Consider the following 23,521-nt stretch of genomic DNA (forward strand, 5'->3'; position numbering starts at 1 on the left):
TTCCCATACAGTCAAATTTCTATACTCATTCTTTGTTGCAGTCGTGGGTACAGACTCCAGGCAGATCACGGCCCCACGGCTCCCTCCCCCTCCCCAGCAGATTGTGAAACGTTTATGACCTGGCTCTTATGGCTCTAGAGGTGCTGAATGGCCTTTTCCCCCCTCCGAGTCTCAGCTCCTGATGGGCAGCTACAGACCAACTTTTAGCCGGTTTGGTCCGTAGTTGTGGATTTTATTGCCCAGTTTGTCTCTTCAGCTCACATTTGTAAGCTCCAGAGTAGATTTTTCCCTGGGTGACACTCTGCAGCTCAAAGAACTCTTCTTGTTTTTATTACATCCTTAGTGATTAAAGGGATATTTAAACCTCACAATGCTCCCCGCTGTGAATATAAAAGCCTAGCATCATTTTGGATAGATGTGCTTAGAAAAATAAATTAAAAATTAGCCCTACTATAGCGAACAAATGCTTCTAAGTTGTTAAGAACATCAGACACCTGAATGTTTTAAATATATTGGTTGTAATTCCCTGAGAAACCAAGGGATGACACATGGCTTTGTCCTCTCTGAACGTACAGGCAACTTTCACTTGGAACGAAAACAGAGGTGTGCAATGACTGCATCGTACTGAAAATACTGGATTTTAGCTACTTGGGCATAAATGACTTAGATTTCTTCTCCTCTCTAACCTTGCAAACACTAATACACATAATAGGTGTATCTTAAGAACCTAAACTCTGCTTTTGAGAGGCAAAACTGTTTTTAAATCACTGCTATTACACAGCCTAACCTATGCCTGCCAACCACATGCAGATACAAACAATACAATGTAGCTTCATCAGAAATACTTAAATTCTGCTAAGAAGAGTGCTGGGGAGTGTGCAGGAGGAAATCAAAGTCACGTTTGAGAGCAAGCATTGCTGTGAGCACAGATTAGATGGTTATCAATAATGAGGTCACTGGTTTTGCCACCCTCTAATACTGCAGTTACTGGTTTAGGCTTCTGCAGGGAGCTCCCTGCTGGGGTCAGATTAGGGAGTTCAGCCTGCCTGAGAGGGAGGTTTGGACTCACTGCCACGGAGCTTCATTTCCAAACAACAGCTTACAGTGCAGAGGGAGCCTCAGATTTACAGTTTGTGTTCTACAGCACAGACTGGACAAGTTACCAAGCCTACCAAGGGCTGGTGTAAATTATCATAAACCTAGAGTCCATCCTTCGTTCCCCATTATGTCTTTCTGACTTTCTTTGTGGCGTATTTCTTCTCCAAGATGGAAATACTCCTTCTCCTCCCTTTGCATCAGACTGTGAAGCAGCTGTTCAAGGGAGGAATTGTTGACTTCTGGAGTTCCTCACCCCTGATCCCAGATTTTCCCTTTAGAGAACCTTAGTATCACTTTAACTTTTGTTTGGAAGACAGTGATGTTCAGCCATGTCCACCTCTAAAAATATGGTAACGTTAATGAGGCTCCAATACAGAGACAGTTCATAGGCTTTTTCGCAGTGAGATGCTTTCACTTCCCTGTTGGAAATATAACCACAAACATAACCACAGGATGCACACGTGAAAATAGCATACAGTTGAGCAGGAAAGTGGCAGGGCTTCTTTCTGAGAGCCTGATGTAAAACAAACTGGTAAAACCACAAGTAATTCTTATCACCTCATTATCAAAGCTACTGGGGAACTGGAGGGAGACTGGATGAGCTGAACACCAGAAAAGATTAGAGGAGCTGGTTAAGTAAATCTTCACTGATTGACAGCCCTATACACAAAGAAGAAATGAACATGTCTGCAGGGTGTAAACATACAGATGACAGAGGAATTAATGTGCTACAAAGGGATATAATTATCTTCATTAGTTGGGATGAAAATGAGAGAGAAGCAATTTGAGTATCCAGGAAAAAAACATTCCCTGTTGCAAGGGCAGCCTGTTCACAGAGGAACAAAGTCCTTACTGTGCTGGGCTTTTAACTGCCTTTTGCACAAACCACTGGTATTGCAGAGAACAGTCCTGCCTCAGCAGCAGCAGCAGCAAAGAAGGCTTTGAGGCACCTTCTCACCTCTTATTCCTGTGATACCTCAGTGAGTACTAAAGGAATTCTGGGGCCACAGGGAAGAACAGATGGATGTTCCACTGGCATATGAACAGACTGCTTCCCACTGGGATGTAACCCAGGCTCACTGGCACACTGTGGGTTACAGCACTACACATCTGACACAGATTCCAGAAGGGGGAAATGTCCGGGCTTCTCTTATTTGATCACACTGCTTCAGAGCTTTACTGGTGACCTCGGGTATCTTGAAGGAGACTGTTCCTCTCTTCCATTGACTCCTAAGAGCTGGAGAATCTGGGTGAGGTATCTGAGGAATCTGGATCATCCCAGAAGGGAAAGAGAGCTTAAACCAAGTGAAATACAGAATGCAAATGCAAAAAGAAAGAATCTTTCAGACTCAAGTTTGAACCTCAAGGACAATCCTGAGCAGTGGCCAGGCCTGCCTTTTGTTCAGAATCTTGGCAATGGAGACCTGATATGAAATAACAGGAAATAAATCATGGGAATCATGCTGAATTTTCCCCATGAGATTTGTTGCTGAATGTTTAGGTCTCAGGGTATACACACAACTGCATGACTGAAGCCCAAGGTGATGAAATCAGGGCCATAATAATTGACTCAGATAATGCACCACTTTCTCCTCCCTGGCATTGTCCCTGGTGTTATTTGCAGCTGCAGCTGCCATTAGGCTGGTGCCTGTTTTGGCACTGGTGCTGTGAGCCATCTGAGGGCAGGTGTTCTGGAAGAACCCTCGGGAAGAAGTACAGAAGGAAAAAGGTGGGTAAGTGGGGGAAAAATGTATGGGAAAATGAAAGCAGAAAGAAAGAAGGGGGAAAAAAAGAAAAGGGAAGACACAGTGAATGAAAAAAAAAAAAAAGAAAAGTAACAGCCTGTGGATTCTTCTGCCATTGGTATCCTCTTGCTGGGCTCAGGGGTCCTGCCATCAGCTCCTGTACCCAGCTGAGGATTTACAAAAATAAAATCCTATGTTTCCAGACATTCACAAAAGACCAGCTATTGACTCCCAAGGGAAGTGGGACTGCAATCTAAATGTTGCTGAGCTTGGAAAAGTGCTCCTCTTCCCCACTCCTATGCTCAGGTCAGAGTGAAGAGAAAGGGGAGAAGTTATTGAGCCACTGAGTTACATTTCCCAACAAGTGCCTTTGGGTGACAGTGCAGATACACTAAAGCCATCAGCCATTGTATCAGAGCTGACAAAAGACTGATCCATGGATCAAAGAAGCATTTTCTGTGCAATTCTGAAGCACAAAGTTTACTAGCTACTCTCCTCTCTGCTTTCAGAGAGCTTCAAACAGCCCTTAAGGGAGAGAAAAGGACATCAGGTCACACAGCCACGTCCACTTCATTCCCTGAACTCCTGCACAGTGTTCATCATTCACCAAGTCATTTTCTGTGTCCTAACAAACTCCTGCCAAGGGCAGCTCTTCCCTCTTTCCTTCACAACTTTCTTTTCTATCCCTTGATAACCAAGTGCAGCCCAGAAACAGAACGTTCCTTGTGCTGAGGAGTCCCTTCCTTTAAGGAATCCAACTCAGGGCTGTTCTTGCAACAAACTGGGATGGACAATACCTCCCTCTTTTCTGTTTCAGCCCAAACATTCACAGAAGTGCCAGATTGCAAACTGAAGTCCTTTTTACCAGAACTGATTCAGCTCTGGCCAGGCAGTGGGTCTGTCTCATGGATTCTGGAGGGGGGGGCCCATCTTTGCCCAGTAAGGTCAATCTTGAGATTGACTTCCCACCCTTTGATACCTGGGTTCTGGTCTCTGGTCAGTAGAAACGCAGCAAACCTACCAACTTGTTGTTTAAAAATGGCTTTAACCTTGCAGAGAAGTAAAATTCACATAGCAAGGGTTATTTAGGAACAGCGTTTATCAGGTTTAGCACTTACTGCCTGAATGTTTTCTTGCCTGAAGAGAAATGAAAATATTCTTGCAGAAATACAGATTCTTCTTCCATTTGCACCAGGATCAGGAAAGTCATAATACAGGAAATCATTACTGTTACCTGCATGTCCCACTGACCAGCTCTGGCTTCTGCAGTGCAGCCACTCTCCATGGTTCTGTGACCCAAGGAATTCCAGACCCCTCCTGTGCCACGTCCACATCAGTTGTTTCTCTCTTGCATTAGGCGAGACAGTGACAACGAATCTGCAGTGGGATCATCACCATTAAAAAGTTTTCCAACTAGCCTTGCCACCCTCAAAGTTAAAACTGAAACTTTCACCTTACTAAAATTTTACTCAGCAATGTACCAAAGGTACTTAAGCCTCGGTCTGTTTCTGTTTGCAGAGATGAAAATTATGTTAATGGATGAAGACAGTGCAGGAGACACCTATTCTTGAGCAAACTCTCCCCAGGCTGAAAAATCCTGGTTTTCCTGAAGGCAGTTCTGCCACAGCTTTTCCAAAAGGTTCTCTTTAGAAATAGAATTAGGCCCTTAAAAGTGGCATCATTTAAACGCATTTACCAATCAGAGGTTGTCTTAAATAAACTTCAACGTATTTATGCTCTCATTCCATGTTTAACCAAACAATTTAACAGATTTTCTTCAGCAAATGAGCCAGAATTCAGTAAAAATAAAAGCAGCAAAATCAACCCTTCCCCCCCTTCTCTCCTCACATCATTCTCCAGCAGGCAAAACGCTAAATCTACATCAGTGTTTTGGCAGTGAGGAAATATTCTCACAACAACAGTATCACAGCAGTAATGTCTTCTGCTTTGGAAATGTGTTACCTTGATGTTTATATAGCCACAGGAGACCATTCAACAATGGCAATGTGTTAATTCCATTGACATTATCGCTCAAATTCAGTCACAGGGGCTGGTGAATTCTTTTTTTTCATGGCTCTTTCATCTAAAAGAGAATAAAGCAGGACATAATGGATGGTTAGTAACATATTGCTAAACGGTTACAAGACACAGGAAATTTCAACTGGGGAATGAGAAAAACTGAAAAATCCAAGTAAGGCTTGATTAGAACAGAGACTTGGGTTTTTGCTGCACTGAATTATCCCAGTTTCTCAGCATTCAGACTTAAGGAGTCTCAAAAAAACTGAGTGTTTTCTACACTTCTGTCATGGGTTTGCAAACCCATGACAACTTACATGAGCAGACACTTTTTAGTCCTCTCCAGAACTCATGGGAAGCTCTGAGTTATTTGGAGTTATTCACCATGACAAAAACTCAGATAATTTCTGTATTGCTCTCATTTAATTTAACAGTGGGAATGGTTTCTAGCAGATATTAATAGTCATTCACTCAAGATAAATAAAGCCACAGTTTTACAAAAAATTGGCTAGAAGATAAAATTATAAACATTTAAAGACATATAGAAATGTCCTAGCTGCAAATTCAGTGGCAATTTAGGGAGGGGGGGACAGTTTTGGACAAGTAGTTTCTATTTTATGGAGACAGAAAATGGAAGATAAATTGCAAAACTCACCAGCGAATGGGAAAGCTCTGATACACAATTCAGTTCTTTTGACACCTATGATTTAATGAATAAATCCATTGCATTATTATGAAATGGGTGCAGAAAGTGAATATTGACAAAATTCAGATCCAGAACCCACAAAGATAGAGCAGCTTCTAGTTCACCTTATTCAGAATGTATCACCAGTTCTGCTGCTACTGTTCCAAAAGCCACCAGGATTTCCTTGCTGGAACAGTATGAGACCCTGAGGATGGGGGAGAAAAGCTGTTAAAGAAAATGATATTCCTAACAAACATTACCTCTGGGATCATGTGCAGACAGGTATCACCAAACAGAATTTAATTTTATGACCTCCCTTTCTGGAACTTAGGGGATTACACTAGTTGCTCTCCAAAGTTCATCTACATGCCATAGCCACCATAATTTCAGAGAGAAGTAATTAGGGCTGATTTTTCTCTACCAGTAGAAACATTTCCACCTTTCTTTGGCCTTTTGCATTTTTCAGTGGTTAGCAATGAACTCTGGAGTCTGCACATACTAGGGAATTTAAATCTATTTATTTTAAAGCATTTATTTTTGATGGAAATTTTAGTTGTAGAAATACTTTAGGTGGTTGAAGAAACTGTACACAATGTGAGCCTTTGGTGAAATGTAAGGTGATGCTGCCCTTTGCTATCTTTGCTGAAATCAATAGTAGTTACTTACATTTAGGTACCTTGTTGAATAAGGCAATGTTTCAGAAGGAACATTGTCCTCCTCCTCTCTCTCTCTCTTCCCCAGCAGACTCTCTGCACTTGGAAATAACATTTCCATATTTACATACTCTTTACAGCTCCTTTTCCATGTGTTGATAGTTATCTGATAACAGACAGTTGCCCCACTGCTGTCTCTGTGCCCGAGTTGTCAGCACTGAATCATGACCATACACTCAGCCTGGGCACTGTAACAGCAATACAAATACTTCTGAGTTTCACTGAAATTGCAACAAGCTCATCTTATCCAAAAATAAAATGCAGCTTGAGTGCATTTTATGCACAGACTGTTCACTCTTTCTCTTACATTTTGATCAAGTTATCAGTTATCTGCAAGTGAACTGCCCAGTCTGGAGGGTAACACCTCCAGAGCAGGAGCTGAGCTATGTGCAGTTGTTAAGCCCTTGTGTCTGCCCCTCAACAGCTGCCAATACACCCATCCAGGCCAGGGTGGGCACCTGCCATCCCAGCTGCACAGGGATAGCTCTGTGGTGAGGGGGAGGCAGTGGGACACATCAAGGAACCAAAATGACTCTGAGGCTGCAGGCTTTCTAGCAAACCTGCACTGCTTTCCCATTTTTCTTCTGACCTTGAGAAAACCAGCTATATTAACAGCTTCCAAGGGAAAGGACAGACCTGGTAGAATGTACCACTGTAGGAGAGTCCTTGCCCAGTTCACAGGAACGTCGATTTTAGAGAGAGTAAAAAGCAACACAGTGCATCCAAGCGTGCACCAGTAAATGCACTCGGCTTGTTTGGCTTCTACAGATGGACCCACGTCTGTATTACCACAATTAAAACATGAGCTGACAGCACTGCCTAGATGCCATCAGCTTGTTCTGACTGCACTGGCAGAATTCAAAGGCTTCCTTAGGTAGCAGTGCAATGGGATCATCTGACCCAGGTTACCAGCACAAACCCCCTGCATTTCCCTTTGCAGAAATGCTTTACAATGTGCAGTCCCAAGCTGTTATTATGTTCCAAGAAAGCCAAACTGAAAAATCCCCTTGTGCCACTGACACTTGCTGCGAAACAACACTCTTTGTTTTGCTCCCAGGAAAGCCCATTGACTTATTAAGGATAGGAAGCATTTCCAGCAGGGTGTCTATTGGGACAGCCAGGGCAGCAGCTATTTGAACTTGCGTCGCTCACTTCAGGGTATTGTAAATTGATGCTGTAAGCTCAGAACTCCCACTATGAATTTCTGAACTTCTAATTCTTTTTTTTTTTTTTTTCCCTAGCCCACTCAAACCTAATGCAAATCTGATACACGGTCCAGACATTCCTAAGTGATAAATTTCTACACTCGAATTGCTTCCCAACGTCCATATAGCATGGTGAGGTTTTGTATGGTGGCACAATTAACAAGTTAAGCGATTCTCTGGGAATACATCTAGTGCCATCTTTTAAGAGGAGAAGAAAATTATCACTGCAATCTTACTGAAGGAGTTACATTTTATATATATATCCACGCATTTAGAAGAGAAAATGTGACTCTTCATACACATTAGGGTGTAATTTAAGGAAATGAAATCTCTGGTGTGACTTAAATTACAAGGAATCAAAGAACACTTCTGAAGTATATGAAGCTTTTCTGCTCATACAACATCCTTTACTAATTATTACTGAACAGTATGTGTTCAGTGCTATATTAGATCATAGTTCATGTAATGCATATTTGCAAGTAAAACTCAGTTGCATATTATTCCTTGCTAGCAGCCCTCCATATCTGTCCTCAGAGAAGGAAAAGAATGTGAATATGTGGGCAGGTCTTTAGGGTAACTGTAGATATATGTAACAATTCATGCAAGAAGCACTATGTCTAAAATACCTTTGCCCTGCTACATGGTCTTTCACTTGTAGTTACAATAATAATATCACTCTACTGAAACTAAGTGAATACCATTCCAATGTGGTTCTCATATGCTTATACCATATATGAACTTTGTTTATCTTCCATTTATACTGGAATTCACTGTTGTTTGCAGGGTCTCTGAAAGACATGGGAGAAAAAAAAAATAGGCTGAGAAATAAAAATTGAGAGAGGGATACCCCTGTCTAATCTGAGAGCGAAAACTACTTTTTACCATAGATAGGCTTTAGATAGAAAGTTTCCTTCAATAGGACAATGTAGTTAGAGAGACATTGCAAAGTATTCCTCCCACTGGGATTATATAATGGAATGTTTTTGTACCAACTATAGACACGATCATTTAATTGCGCAGATAAATCTTACGTGCAGGCAGGAGTGTGATTTTACTTCTTCCCCTGGTAGAAGTGATTTGGTTTTCCTGATCCTGCAGTCCCTGCGTGGCCTCAGCTCCATCTCACTGTCCCCCTCCCGAGCAGGAAGCCTGCCAGATGGCTCCAGGACCTGATCTCACCTCCAGGCTGCTTCACAGAACTGATACTGTCTTACAAGATTTTATCCAAGCTTGAAAGCTTCATATTCCTTGCATCAGTCTCATAAACATTTTCATCCCTGATTAGAATTTTACTTTTCAAGAAGTATCTCAAAACACTTCACAGACCCACAAGTGGCGTGTTTATCACCTACTGCTGGGCTCAGTTACATCAGCACAAACCCCACACCACTGCAAGGAACTGGGATTGAATTAATCAGCATTTACACTGACAAAGCTCAACCTTTTACACAAGACTAACTGTCAGGAGATGCTCCCTCTCCCCACTATAATATGCTGCACATTAAGAAAATGGAAACACCCAGTGGACTTCTTATAGAGAAATTAGGGAAAAAAAAAAAAAAAGGGAAAACAAAGTCATGGGGCAAACAGATTTTGTGTGAAAAGCAAGTATAGAGTGGATCTGTTTTCCTGCCAAGTGTCAATATTAATGGTAACAAAGTGAGCTCTTGTTTTTCGTTGCCATGGCCAGGAACACACAATCCTGTAAACAGCCCATGAGGATTCTCATTCCCTCTGCTTTGAATCAGACTATACATAATGCAAAGGACATACGGTACAGGATCAGAAAGCCCTAAGAACTGAGCGAGGTCCAAACCAGCAGTGCAATGTAGTCCTTCAGAAGTTTCAGGATAGATCTTGGTCGCCCATTTTAGGGTGAGCGGTTGGTTTCCCCCTTGGTTTTTTCCCCTCCCTTCCCTCCTCTGTCCTAGGGCCCCCTCTAGTGCTGCCGGAGCGGCCAGTGTAGCTTCCCAATGACACGGCATGAACTCTGGGCACTCGGCTAGAGAGATGCGCTCCCAGCCAGCAGGACCTTGCGCACATGCCGTGCACAAACAAAGCTGCCCTGAGGTGGGCGAGCTCAAGGGCAGCTTTGGAGACTGGAACAGGGGCTCTGGAGTTGGCCAACAAGTGCTTGTTGAGGGGTGTTACGCTCACAGTTGCATTAAATAAACAGCAGCAGGAACAAAAATGTCTATCCAAGGAGACATGTCTTTAACTCTCAGGTGAAATTTGCCTGGGATTCTCTAAGTGTTAATGTGAAAGGGTCATTTGAGTGAACTTCAGTCATCCTCCAGAAGCCGATAAACCCAGGTGCTGGTTTGCAATGCTTCTGGTTCCACCATGGCCTGCAAGGACAGCACAGAGTCCCACAAAGGCATAACTAGGCTGGGGTACAGCCTGTGGTGCAGTATCCTGAGGTTACTCCTTAAATCCTGAATAGCATCATAATTTAGTGTTAGTGGATCCCCAGTTATCAATTAGAAGGGAAAGACAATAATTAACATACAGCCTACAGTGAACTTCCTACCATCACCTTCAACTGCAAAAGCAAAGCTTCTTCATCCCAGCTTTATGTGACTAAGAAAGAGATCACAAAATGTGTGTCTGCTGCTTTCTTTTTGTGTGCATCTCAACTCATTTACCCTGCCCACCTAGTCCCCTAAAAATATGACAAGCACCTGCAGGAGCAGAAACAAACTGTGCTTGGTGTATAACACTGTACACACAGGTAGTACACCACAGATTTTTCACCTTCACTGAAATATCACCACCACTGGCAAAAGCAGGGTATGGAATTTAACAATGGTGTGATCCCACCCTGGATGGTAAGACTTGGTCTGCTCTCACCTGGCCCCTCATTCAGTCCATTTTGTCTCCTATCAGCTTCAGCTGCCGTGCCTTCCTCTTTTCCTGGTCCCTTTCTCCCTGACCATATGGTGTTTATTTTGGCTGCAAAAGACATTAATTTCATTATTCATGAGGAAATCTCACTCTAATTAAGGGGAAAAAAACCCAACAACCAAGAGACAACAACTGCCAAGCCCTAGTACATGATACAATTAAGGAGATACTCAGTATCTTCCTTGATCTGCTATTTTGGTTGTGGAAGGAAACATTAGCTTTTGAAGAAAATGCTACAGCATTTGTCAGACAGTGGGCAGAAGCCACTAATGACAGCTGTGCCCAACAAAATTAATTCTTAGTAAAACACTAGTCCTCCTTGTCTCAGACAGATAAATTCACAATGGTCTTAACTATACATAGATTACATAAACCCTGTGCCAGGAAATGAAATTGCATTAAACAGCCAAACCCCAGTACTATGTGCATTAACAGTACTTTCACCTTAACAGTGAAAGACAGCTTACTGTGTGCAAAAACAATGCCCAGCAACAGCACAGTATATTAACTCTCCACAAATTACTCTCAACATCTGATTCAAAATAATTTCTTTTTCCATTTGCCTTGGAACAAAAATGGTTTTGCTGTTTGCCTGAAAGTCTTAACACTGTGGCTCTGCAGTAGCCAAAAAAGATTTGGTTTTCAATCAATTACTGTCACAAGAAAAAAAAAAAAAAAGAAAGAACTAAAAGCCTCACCCCACTTGGTCACAGACCTCACCTTTATGTTTACTTTAGACACCAGACATTCCTGTCCCTATGGCTTCACAGGGAAAAACCAAACCAAAAACATACCACAGCAATGTACTTCAGCAGCTGCCATTTACTTGTCTGGCACAGCAGAGACACCTGGGAACACTGTGATGTCAGGAACAATGGTTACCCAGTAAATCCTCAAGACAGATGTAGTGTTTACGTTTGATATGCAATTTGGTAAACTGGATCTTGTCTAGGCTTGGATTTCAAGCTATAACCACCAGGATTAGACTGAAATAAACGAGATGAACACTTCAAGTAATCCCTAACTGCAGTTTTACTATAATGCTTTTTTTCCTGAAAATTCCACAAGATTCTACGGCCAAGCTTCAGAAGATACCACCTAAAGTGAATATTTCTGTTTGTAAGGGTTTGAAATTCTTGCTCCGAGTACCTTTAGGGATGGTGCTTTAAACAAACCTCGTGTCTCCAGGCTTCCAGTGATCTCGGCATCTTCGTTCCAGAATACGGTTCCTTGAACTGACGAACTACACAAACTGTACTTACAGAGAGATGATTTCACACACAGACAAGAAGAAGAGCTCCTGCAGTGCACATCAGCAGTTACACCCATTGATGAAGAAGGCCCACAGCTGAGCAACATACTATTTAGTCAGTAGTAGAAGGGCAGGACTGGAAGGAGGTGGCCTGTGAAGTTCAGTCTCTCAGTAACTTCTTGAGCTTGAGAAAAAGTCCTTGAGCTGCTCAAGAGCATCACAGGAATAAAAAATAATAGATTAAAAAAAAAAAAGAAAAAAGCAGGTAAGAGAGTTGAATACAGGACAAAACAAGTTGCACAGTTGCAGAGTTTGAACATCAAAATGAGTTTAGGGGAGATCAGCAAATTCAGCTCTCTTTGCTGACAGGAACAATTACACTTACTGTTCTAGCTTTCTTTAAACAGCAAAAATTTAAATCCTTCTCAAAAAGCAGGACTAGAAGTCAAAAGAAACCTCAAGACCAGGCATTTTAGGAAGCTCTGGAGGAAAAAAAAAAAAAAAAAAGGCAAAAAGCACCAATTTCAGTGATCGATTCAATTAAGAAAATGAAATGTTTTATACATTAAACCATGCTAAAGTCTGGACCTAAGAATTTAAATGTGATCTTTAAGTCATCAATACATTTAAGAATACACATTAGCCAAAAAGTCTGTGTAGTCTGTTCTATTTGAAAAAACCCTATTCAGAACTACATCCTCACAGTTGGTTTCCATTTCTCTTAAAAGGCTGATTTATGTTTTTCTGTGCTTTCTTCTAAAAAACCTGAAGATCATACTTGATTATCTAAAGCTCCCTCAGCCTTTTAACAATGACTACACAGTATTCTATACAGTGCAAATTAAGGAGAAAACACTGAAAACATACTACTACTGAAAATACCCATTTGCTTTTACCATTCAGCTGCCTCCCCTTTTCCACATCAGCTACATTCACCCCACCTATTACTTGTAGTAGGAGAACAAGTTACACAAACAGTTGCTACACATCCAAAATGAACGTGTTCATTTGCTTATAAACTACATTTTGTTTAAAACAAAAACCCCAGAATAAACTTGCAAAGATTGATGCTGCTCCTTTTTCTCCACAGTCCATTTGCCATTCTTACAGTCAAGCAGATTAATTATTGTAACAGTGCATTAAGTGCTGGTTTGTACAGCCAAATATTCTATGTGATCCCGCTCCCCATGTGATGCCTTCCCTCTTGTGTTGTTCATCAGCATCAAAAACACCAGGATGGGTGAAAAAGAATTCCCATCATGTCTTGACAGGGAAGTGAACCCATTGCAGGAATCTGGGCAACAATTGCTGACCTGGGCCCTGGGTCCAACAGACCAAACCCACCCCAAGAACTCTGGCAGTCTTCAGAAAATAAAGGGGTTCCCATCACGTTCCCCCAGCCCCTTTTATTTCTTATCCAAGAAATAAAAGGAAAGAGGAGTAGTCCTCTTTCCAGAACCACGGTACCTTGTGCCCTCTCAAACAAACAGAGACAACAGTACATTTCAACTTTATTAGAAAAAAAACCCCCAAAGTTTATACAAAGCTCTGCATTTTACAGAAAACCAACCCCCCCATCACAAAGAAATCCGACATTGCAAGCTGTATGCATTTCTGGTTTCATATACATACATATATATATATGTACATACACATATATATATGTGTGTGGGCGCACGCGTGTGTATATATAGTGTGTGACTTTTTTTTTTTTTGCATGGTTTGCATTCATTATTTTACAAAGTTAACATTCAGTAGAAAAAAAAAAAAAGAGGATCTTTGTTACCATTATTTTCTCATATAAATAACTGTGAGCAGTCCCTCTGCAGATAGATAAAAAACACCTTTTCGTGTCATTCTGTAAAAAACAGACATTACTGAAATGGTACTGAAATCTTTCAAGTTTTTTTTCAATACCACCATAAAAATATCATCTAGCCCCCAATTCAAAATGCTTGTCCAAGGCATTAGAAGAGAAAGGACTGTAAGACAATTCCGGAAAGATCAGTTCTTTAAGCCAACATTCAGGTAGATAATTTTTGCTGGACCTCATACATTGGTGCGAAATGAGCACAAACAGGAGACCAAGCTCTCTCTGTCTGCCTGGAAAAGCTGGTTCTTTTGTCTATTGTCACTGAGTCAAATTCCAACAAAGCACCCAGCAGCGTGAAGGAGCTGACAGACTCTCAGCTCACCCTCCTTGCCCTATGACAAAGCCACAGACTTTCTTGATGCAACTAAAATCTCTACCAGCTTAGCAAATTTTTCCTACTCCATTCACCTTAAAAGGAGCTGTTGGACTAGTCATGGCATGGTTAGACAGACATCAGGTTGCTGAATTATTGGGAGAAACAGCTAGAGGGAAAAATGCAAGACAAGTAAAAGGAAGAAAATGTTACAGAAAAGAGCTACTGAGTGACTCCCAAAGCTCTGGTTTGAAGAAGCAGGAACAGCAGAGAGATATGAATTGCAGTACAAAACATCCTTGTGTTTACTGAAGTTAACGGTGACAGCGTGATCCAAGTTAATTAACTTCCTGGTAAACAATCAGTCTTTCCATCAAGCACCATGATGGGGAGAAGATTCTGAAGGCAATACAAGTGGCTGTGGTGATAACAAAGGTAATGAAAGTGAAGAACACAATGATGCCAATTAAATGGAGAGTAATGCCAATGAAGATGTTTCAACTCCCAGAGATGCTGGCAACAAGAAGATGGTTATATGGTTGGTGTTGATGATGGCCAGAATTCATTCATATGTCCATGTAGTCATCATCTTCATCAGTATCACTTTCCAGTGAGGATTCCTGGCTTGAGGTCTCTAAGATTTCCAAAGCTGGCTGACAAAGGCTCTCCTTCTTTACATTCGCTGCAGACTGAGCAGACAAAATAGCAGACTGATCCCAAAAAGAGAGAGAGAGAATATATTGCTAAATAGTTAGGATAAACCCATGATCACAGGGATAAAAGCTCACTGGTTGTTATTCCTTCACATTCAGTGGTTCTCTTACTTTTATAAAAGATATGATATCCTAATCTGAAACACTATGACATCTACCAGAGGGCTTCCCCACAGCTCATGTTCTGGTAGCTTCCACTAACCTAAGAATTGCTCTGGCTCACTCAGCCATTTTTGTAATTCTTTCCAATTCCTTCATAAAAGGGATAAGGACTAGAATAGCTCTGATTACACCCATGGTCAATATTGCACCAGTCCTTAAAAAACTGGCTCCTGCTGCTAACAGGTACCACCTTCTTCCACTGCTTATACTGCCTCTGGTTATGAACTGTTGCTTCTTTCATACAAGTATTTTATTGAGGGGAGAATTAAGATAAAAACAATAATCTAAAAAATTACTGTTTCCCTTTTATTACCTTTAATTTTTGCTTGGTCTCTTCTGAAATGCTGCCCTTTGGAGAAAGGAGGGTGGGAGTGGGTGGAGTGACAGTGATCTCAGGTGGAAATTTGGTGACAGATGAAGGTATGAAAAGCTTTGGCATGTTGGGCAGAACGCGAGTTTTTACTCGGGTGCCATCTGTCTTGTTCTGCTGACTTCCCAAAGTCTGTGAACTGGAGCTGAGTTCAGGCTTGGAACTGGAGGCTAAACAGAAAACAGTAAGAAAAAAACACGTTAGAAAGTTATCTAGGATTTCAGGTGTCAAAGAAGAGGGAAGAGTTCATTGTTAGACATACGGGCGGCTCAAGAGGCCTTTTTTCAAGCCTTGCAAAAATCAAAGCTTAGACCCAGAAGAAATTGCCTCAAGATTGTATAATGACAACTGGAAACCAGTAATAACTAAAAAATATCTTACTGGACAGCAGAAACCCAATCTGACCAAGCATGACAACTGGTAGTGTAGCACTGACACACCTACACACCTAGTTAGAAGGCCACTACAAACATCATCCTCCCACTTGTTTCAGATACAATCATCTCATCTTTGCATTCCCTCTCTCTCTCCCTCCATTCTGTAATGCAACAAATAAAGCTCCTTAGCTTTAGTTTTTAGTCTTAATTTCCTCCACCACAGCACTGCCTCTTGAGAGGAACTCCTCAACCATTTAAGAAGAATATATGCTAACATTTGTCAAAATTTCCTCACTACTCTCTTCAAATCCTGCCATAAAACCCTCCGTGGTGTGCTCATGTTGCTGTCTCCCACACTAGTTAGCATCATTTCCACATTATTCCCAAGTGTCTCAGCTTGTGGTCTTTACAATCCCAACTTGCTCAGAGGGTTAGTTAAGCACATCTCATAAGGAGGATCCAGCCCCTCCCTAGGCACTGTCACATTACAAAGTAATACATACACAACAGAAACCAGGAGATGACAACACTTTCACGTTAAAAACTGAAAATTTGTTAAAATATATTCCTTATTAATAATGCTACTTCATGTGGAGTCAAAATTCTTTTTTTAAGAAGCTGCATAAATGAAAACACCGGAGCCTTTCTCAGTCTGATAACAATGACAAATGCTCACACGCATTTTTTCAGGTTCAGTATTGTCAAATCCATCTCTAGCAGATTTCTGGAATGGACATGGCCATTTACACACAGCAAAATAAAATGCCAGTTTCCTAACGCTATCCTGAGAAACAAGCAGCAGTAGAACAAAGTACTAAGGGATGTAAAATTGAATTGTATGTTTTCAACAGAGCACAGGAATGCAAGAGCTGCCACAACAGATGAGGCACAGCTTTCCATCAAGGTCAGTGACCCATCTCCATGGGCAGCCAATCCTTTCAGACAGTAATCAGACACAGGATAATCTGCCTCTCATAAATAAGGAAAAACAAGATAGCCCAAACATGAATATCTAGATTATGCTCGCCTGATATACCAGGTTTTACATTTTTTTCAATTAAAACACCAACTCCTACTTCTCTTGGGAGAGGGCAGAGGAGGGATAGAGCACATCAACTGCTATAATGCTGGTTTTTACAATTACTCAGATTGAGTCAGGGTTTGTGAAAAATCATTTCCTTCTGCTAAATATTCCAATACTGTAATCTAAAGTGTTATCATACTGCCCCATGTAGGATTTCAATTAAAAGAAAACTTCTACTTTAAAGGATGCACAAACCACACTGCTTGATGATAGCCTGGTACTGGGAGGGTTTTTTACTTGGCTTTGCTGCCATGGTAATGTTTAGCACGCAAGACATGCACCAAAGAGCATTACCATTAAGGGGTGACAAGGCACTTGCCCAGGAAGCTGGGACATGGCCAGGAATGCCTCTAAACTCTGGAATACTTGACTGGAAGGCAAGCAGAGAAACTGGGAAATATCAATTCCAACTATCCAATAGATCAATGCCTACGGACTGATCCACAGCTCACCACCCCATTTCAGAATTCCCTGAAGCACAGGAAGCTCATACCTGGGGTACAAACATGTCCTGAATTTGTGCTGGTCACGGACTCCACTTGCCAGCAAACAGGCTCTGGCGATGGTGCGACAGTAGCCATTTTCATCTGCTGACAAAGCCGTGACTCCTGCTGCTGAAATCCAAGCCCCTCCAAAGGCACTTCAAGCTCTTCTTCCTCTTTAGTAATGAAATATAATTCACAGATTAAGAGACATCCTGATCTCTCTCCTAAGCCTCAATCCTTTTGCTGTCTAACCAATTGGTAGAAATTTTTTTTTTTTTTAACCCCTGCTCTGCTTTTCATAACATGACTGAGTGAAATTAAACACTGGCAGGCTCAGATGGCAATACCAACGTTTTCATACTTGGTGCCATCAATTCAAACTCTTGGAAAAAAAGTAAATGTCATTTAAAAAGCAAAAGAAAAAATGCTTTGTCTATAACATTTTGTTATCTCTGCACATCTGCAAAAACACGTGCAACTGAGCATTTCCTTTGGAGATGTGAGGGTTGGAACACCTGCCACCTGGGCAGAGCAAAATCCATCACCCTTAACGATGAGCCAGCTGTGATCAATGGGTCCCCCTCTGATCTACAACCACAGGTACATCCTACACTTACTTAGCTCACTGCTAAGTAAGAATTATTACTGTGAACATGGAATAACAGGGCCAAAGCCATTTTTCACAAAACAAATACCAAGTTTTACCGAATGCCCACATTTCACTGATATGTCCACTGTACCTCCATAAATACATTATCCTAAAATTCCCACCTTCTGCTATTCTAGAACTTGGGATGTTTGTGATCTGAATCCATGTGTGTGTGTGTACAATCTCGTTATTATGTACCAGCTGCCTCTGCTTTTAAATTAACGCAGAGTTAAACCACCTTTCTTGCACACTGAGCTGCAGATTGTACATAACGGGAGCAATTTTCACTGAGCTACCAAGAGCTACTGGTGCCCTTTCTGGAAAGGGCAGACAAACAGCAGCAAGCCTTTCAAGGCTATGGCCACACAAACAAGCTTTTTTTCTCTCTTAAAAATGAAGACATCCTTCAAAAACAACAGGCTGTCTAGTCTAATTTGAATCACCTTAAATTTGCACAGGCTAAGGTGTGCACAGGCAGCTATCACAGGCCAGCAGATGCAATGGATATTCACGGTCTCACTTGCTCTGAAATTCTTTGTATGTCCATGCTCTAAAGTAATTTAGGATTTTGACAGTGCAACGTCTTAAAAAGGAACACATATTTTAATTTTTCCTCATCGGAAAAATGCTCCCACCCACTCAAGTGTTGAAAACACTTCTCCATCTTTACCAATATAGATAAGAACTTGGAATTTACCATGGTAATATTCTCTTGTATGAGAGTTCCCCTTGCAGAAACTGCTTAAGACAACAGAACAGCTTAACATCAGATCAATGCAGTTTAAAAGATGCAACTTTTAAAAAGAATTAGACTTTCTATGCTTTTTGAATAACTTGTATGAAATAAAAGCTTACCAAAGCAGTCTGTAAGTTCTTTCATCCACTAATTTTCACTGGTAAAGAAAAGAACCCATCATCTAAGCTTGTAGCTGAAAGCCCATATAAGCTTTAGGATAAATGAGATTGCTTGTAGAAAATTCTCCAATAGTTCCCGAAAAGGAAAGGTCACCCACTACAGCACAAATCATAGGCAGCTTCTGTTCTGTGATGTTCCACTCACTATCAAGCACAAAATGGAAAGGTCTAATGCAGAAGAATTCTCAGCACTCTCTTGCACATTTCTCTCTGGATACTTCAAAATATAGCATTGCAAGTAGGAAAATAATAGTTGCATCTGTACATGTATTAATAGACCAGCTCAGCTTCCAAACACAGAAGGAAGTGCTCAGCTACTGGGATCTCAACTAGGAAAATCCTAATTCATTGTTTCCCTGCTGAAGCAGCAGAGGACAGTGAAGGATCACTCTGGGTGTTGCCTGCCCTTTACACCAGACACAGAAACCATTTAACCACACTGACAAAGCACCAGAGCCTGCAGGAAGGAGGATCAGCCCTACCGTGGCCTGGAGCCAATACACACATATCCCATCACACTGCCAGAGCCTGACAGGCTGCACTCAAACCCAGAAGACTCCCACACTGAAATGGCTTCAAGACACTCCATCAAAAGATAGGAAGAAACACTACACCAACATTTGAAGAAAAGCAAGATGTAAATGATGATTTCAGAAGATTGCTCTACAAGACAGCTAAGAAGTCAACTGCCTTTTAACTTATTCCAACACTCCAGAACCATAGCCTTAAGTATCTCAGGTAAGTACCAACAGAATCTTTCTTATCCCCTTAATAACCAAGGATATAAACCAGCAATTAACTTAGCAGGTACAAAACTATATACAAATAGACTGCAAATCCTACAGCCTCAGCTCTACTGCTAACAGAGAGCAGTTTTGTAAGTACTCAACTACTAAACTACATTAGGGACTTATTAGTTCACAGTTCAGAATAAGAGCTCTGATTTGCATTATTGTTTAATAACAAAACTCTACCTCTTATGCTGATTACAATATTTGTTTAATTATAAGATATATCATTGCTTAAATTGATTTGCTGTACTTTATTTTAACCAAATTATGCCCGACTGACAAAAGCTCTTTAGAGCAGCCTATTGCTAGGAAGATGCTACAAGACTGTCATGAGTCTATAATCTTTAATCTCCACCTTCCACATCATATTTCTGCTAAGTTTTCAAGATGCACTTTTATAATGTAGCAAAATTAGATTTAAACTTGAATAAAATTATCTGTCAGCCATGTTTCATTTCACATGGAAATGAAAAGGCAGGAGCCTGGCACACTAAGTGTGTATTTCTATCACTGCACTTCTGCAAACAACACTTGTTAATATTCTATTAGGCTGTGCCTTTCAGTACACGAGAAATCAAGAACCACAGCCTGTTAATCAATCCATTTGTGTCAGAGATATTAAATACAGTCACAGAATTTTATCCCTTGATTGGGTCATACACTTTATTCTTTCTGGACTATAATTTTAATTTTTTTTTAAAATAATTACTTGAGTGGCATTACTTCTAAGTAAAAAAAAAAAGTTAATGAACAAAACGTGTTTTAGAAATCTTGAAAAAAAAAGAAAAAGTTGTTGCAGGGATATATATCATAACTGATACTATTCATACTTATATACTGCATATATATTTGTTCTATTTTTTTTTTCATTACAGACAAAAAGGTCAAAACAGAGAAGGACAATCAAGAAGACATATACAGTTGGATCTCTTTATTATTTGTCTAAAACAGATTTCTGAAGAGAATATCTTGATATTTGTCTTGAGGAAGATGCTGTTGTAGCCCCGAACATAATGTCCTAGTTCTTCTAATAAAAACTTTCCCCAGGGAGGTAAAGACTCCACTAACTCATGAGCCACAACATTCTGCACAAGTACAAGAACACAAGAATATAAGTGCAGCACATTCTGAAGGTGTTCAGAAGCTCAAATTTAGTATCAGTTAATAAATCTTTTGGTATTACCCAGTACTTGTACTGTCCTGGCAGGTTTTCAAACACTAGCTCTACAAACCCAGGTTAAAATAAAATCAGTTTCTGAAGACATAATATGCAACAGACACTTGTCCCCAGGCTGAGGACAGGACAGGTACTGTACTCTGGAGACCCATTTAGCACTCTCACCTTACAACACAACACACAGAAATTAAGCACACGGAGAAAAGCACAGATTTGCAATGCACATCACTACTGATACTGAAAAGTTCATCTCCAGTCGAGCTGCATTACAAGGATCTTTTTCTAGCCTTCCCTCTCCCAACAACTGCCTAAATACACATAAAATAGTATAGGCATAGAAAGAGGGACATCATACCTTTCAACATCTCCCTGCTTTAGTGAGGAAGAAACAAGCTGACAACAATTCAATGCAACAACCTACTCCAGCTTTCCTCTCCAACCTCTTCCCACTTGTTGCCAGGGTAACCAGTGTTTGCAGATGCCTATAGCGGGCGCCTGGGTTCATGACTTCATCACAGTTAATATCCTCTCCCTGTCTCTCTTTATACACAGAATATACTACATCCATCCCTCCACGCACTATAAACCATACAGGTTACACAATCCTGCAGCCCTTCTCATACTGAGACCATTCACTTTGCTATTCTGATGTACCTAAAATGAGAAACGGCACTGGCAAAACTAATCACTTGGAAATTTGCAGATGTGGAGAAAGTTTAAAAGCAGTAGTTGCTGTAACCAGTAAACAGCTGCTCGGGTCTCTCTGCACTGAACACTTAATCATTTGATTTCGTCATGCTGTCAGGTATGAGAGACACTAGTGTGTTATAAAACATTTTATGTGGAATTTCAAAAAATCCTTCAGTCATGCACTAAACCTCTTACATGACAACTGGAAGACAAGCCTAGAAAATGTGACTAGCACCTGGAAAAAAAAATGTTTTCCAGTTTCTGACGGAAGCAGTTGGAAGTATTACAGCACAGATATGTTAAAGAATATAAGTAACACACAGTGCATGCACAAAGCCCCATTTCATTATATGAAAGAGGAAGGAGCTGAGCTTTGAACTCCAGGACGGAATACTAACATGGTTTCAAAAGAAAACACAAAGAGAAATGAACAGACAACAACCTGAACTACTTAAATAAAGCACTTGCACCACTTGCCTTCACCCCCCTGCAAAACACCTTCCCCAGTAGCTCTGTGTGTCAAGACAAAGTCTGAAAATACATCAGTATGATTTTGCAGATCAGTACTACCTTGCCATCCAACCACTTCAAAAGAGAAAGGATTGAATTCTGTGTCCCTACAATCTCTAGGAAATGCTTACCTTTCTAGTCCCAGTAACAACTGGTTTACTCTGTACTTTACTGGCCACCCGCAGCAATTGGTCCCAGAACTCATTTAGCATACTATGTGGAGAGTATTTTTTTCATGGTGATGGAAACAGGTCTGATCCTTTGCTCCCTGACATACTGGACTAAGCATCTTACCACATTTCCAAAGAACAGTAGTAATGTGAAAACAATTCATTTTCTGTATTCCATCTGCCTTGCCCTCCAGCTGGGAATTAATACAGCTTTTTTCCCCACACAGCAGCTGCAAAGGCCATGGAAAGCTTGAATTTGAAGGAGCTCAGAGTTTCCTCATAAATTGTGCTACTAAGTCCATGGAAAGACTGCACTGGAACACAGGTTGGTTCACTAAACACAGCTGAAGGACGCTGACCAACAAAAACAATGGGAATATCAGCCATGAGGCACCACAGCAGGGAGTGAGACTACCTGGCTCATCACAGGATGTGGTAGGTATATTTGATAGCCTTTCCTTACACATTTTCTTTCTCTAAATTCATTCCAAATATCCTGCCCTGAAATTTAATTCTAAAAAACCACCACCAAGTTATAGCTGTAGAAATAAGTATTTGACTTGAAATGCCAAATTCAGGAAATGACATTCAAAGCCAACACAAAGTTGTATGTTAAAAATTAAGCATCAGAGTACTTTTGGCAGGGAAAAGCTGCAGAACACAAGTTCTACTGCCCTCTGAAATGAGAGAAATTCAAGCAGTCTGGTGAACAGAAGTTCTCACTGCAATAGCGTGGCAAACTGCTATATTTATCACTAGGGTCCTGAGCAGGGAGATGATACTGTACAATTATATGAGACATACCCCAAAATGCCTCCTAATGATGAGATCAGCTGTCACAGAACAACATTAATGAGATTAAAACAGAATGCTGCTGTGAAAGTGCTTCCTGGAAATAGTCCCTGGCCCACACTAACTCCCAAGCTAGCAAGTCCCTCTAACAGCCACACTGGGGCCAGTCTAACTGCACAGACAGTGGAATTCCCATGTCCAAAACCATTTCCTGCCACCACCAAGTGTCCTAGAGGTGCAGAAAGCTGGCATGCATGCTGGTAAAGAAAGGCCCTAAAGTTCAGTAATAAACTTTCCTCTCTTGTTCTTTTAAACAAAACAAAACTTCAATTTAAAAGAGCAAACAATGGGCCTAGATCCAAAAGGCTTTGATAGTCAACTACGTGAACTTTCAAATGGCACTATAAAAACCCAACTAATTGGTATCTGTGTTTAGTACCTGACTCAGCAAGCACACAACACCTGGAGAGCAGCACCTGTGGATAGAGGAACAGTCACTCATTTGCATTCTACTGCTTCTGAGTTTTCTGTGCTAGTTATCAGGAAAGCCGTAAGACCTTTCCTTTACCATCAATATTTCACCCTCCTCTGCCCTGACAGCCAGCTAAGCACGATGAAATTAGCAAAAGCAGCTGGTAGAATAATCTCTTTAAATTAATATAAGTGCATTCCACAATTTTCTGAGAACTCTGCAAGCAGTGCAATACCTGTGCAGAAGGCTTACAACTACAGCTCCCCTCAGTCTTCCTTTGTGCAAGATAATATGTAAATTTTATGCTGCTGACAGCAATCTGAAACTAGTGAAACTGAAACATATTGTTACCCTGTTCTT

The 23,521-nt window shown here is 40.9% G+C and overlaps 2 protein-coding genes and 2 long non-coding RNA genes across 12 annotated transcripts in view; 1 reads left to right on the plus strand and 3 right to left on the minus strand.

Annotated features, from left to right (window-relative positions):
• Positions 1-4,232, minus strand: part of LOC114061503 (T-box-containing protein TBX6L) — a 37,352-nt gene extending 33,120 nt beyond the window's left edge. For both annotated transcript variants that reach the window (XR_003572137.1, XM_027892038.1), the window contains exon 1: positions 4,078-4,232. The gene's annotated coding sequence lies outside the window, so the exon portion shown is untranslated. The remainder of the gene's footprint in view (positions 1-4,077) is intronic.
• Positions 1-16,256, plus strand: part of LOC114061505 — a 22,368-nt gene extending 6,112 nt beyond the window's left edge. The window contains exons 2-3 of one of the 2 annotated variants that reach the window (XR_003572139.1): positions 7,499-7,594; positions 16,117-16,256. This is a non-coding gene — a long non-coding RNA (uncharacterized LOC114061505). Of the gene's footprint in view, positions 1-7,498; positions 7,595-8,532; positions 9,006-16,116 lie in introns of those variants that run through there. The other variant, XR_003572138.1, reaches the window with a different exon arrangement.
• Positions 4,812-11,962, minus strand: LOC114061507. 2 transcript variants are annotated; one of them, XR_003572141.1, is made up of 4 exons: positions 11,629-11,962; positions 10,313-10,414; positions 5,515-5,749; positions 4,812-4,926 (listed from the first exon to the last, which is right to left on the minus strand). It is a non-coding gene; the product is annotated as an uncharacterized LOC114061507 (long non-coding RNA). The 2 variants fall into 2 exon arrangements; XR_003572140.1 differs by lacking the exon at positions 11,629-11,962 and having other exon boundaries at positions 10,313-10,917.
• CABIN1 (calcineurin binding protein 1) overlaps positions 13,117-23,521 on the minus strand; it is a 109,815-nt gene continuing 99,410 nt past the window's right edge. For all 6 annotated transcript variants that reach the window (XM_027892032.1, XM_027892036.1, XM_027892034.1 and 3 more), the window contains 3 exons: positions 17,004-17,168; positions 14,993-15,219; positions 13,117-14,514 (listed from right to left, as the gene is read on the minus strand). In XM_027892032.1, coding sequence (XP_027747833.1) covers positions 14,371-14,514; positions 14,993-15,219; positions 17,004-17,168 — 536 coding nt within the window. In that variant the 3' untranslated portion in view covers positions 13,117-14,370. The remainder of the gene's footprint in view (positions 14,515-14,992; positions 15,220-17,003; positions 17,169-23,521) is intronic.

The sequence above is a fragment of the Empidonax traillii genome, unplaced genomic scaffold (genome assembly GCF_003031625.1).
Source record: "Empidonax traillii isolate 1590-97213 ecotype Southwest subspecies unplaced genomic scaffold, ASM303162v1 scaffold338:size1951571, whole genome shotgun sequence".
In the NCBI taxonomy this organism is placed as follows: Eukaryota; Metazoa; Chordata; class Aves; order Passeriformes; family Tyrannidae; genus Empidonax; species Empidonax traillii.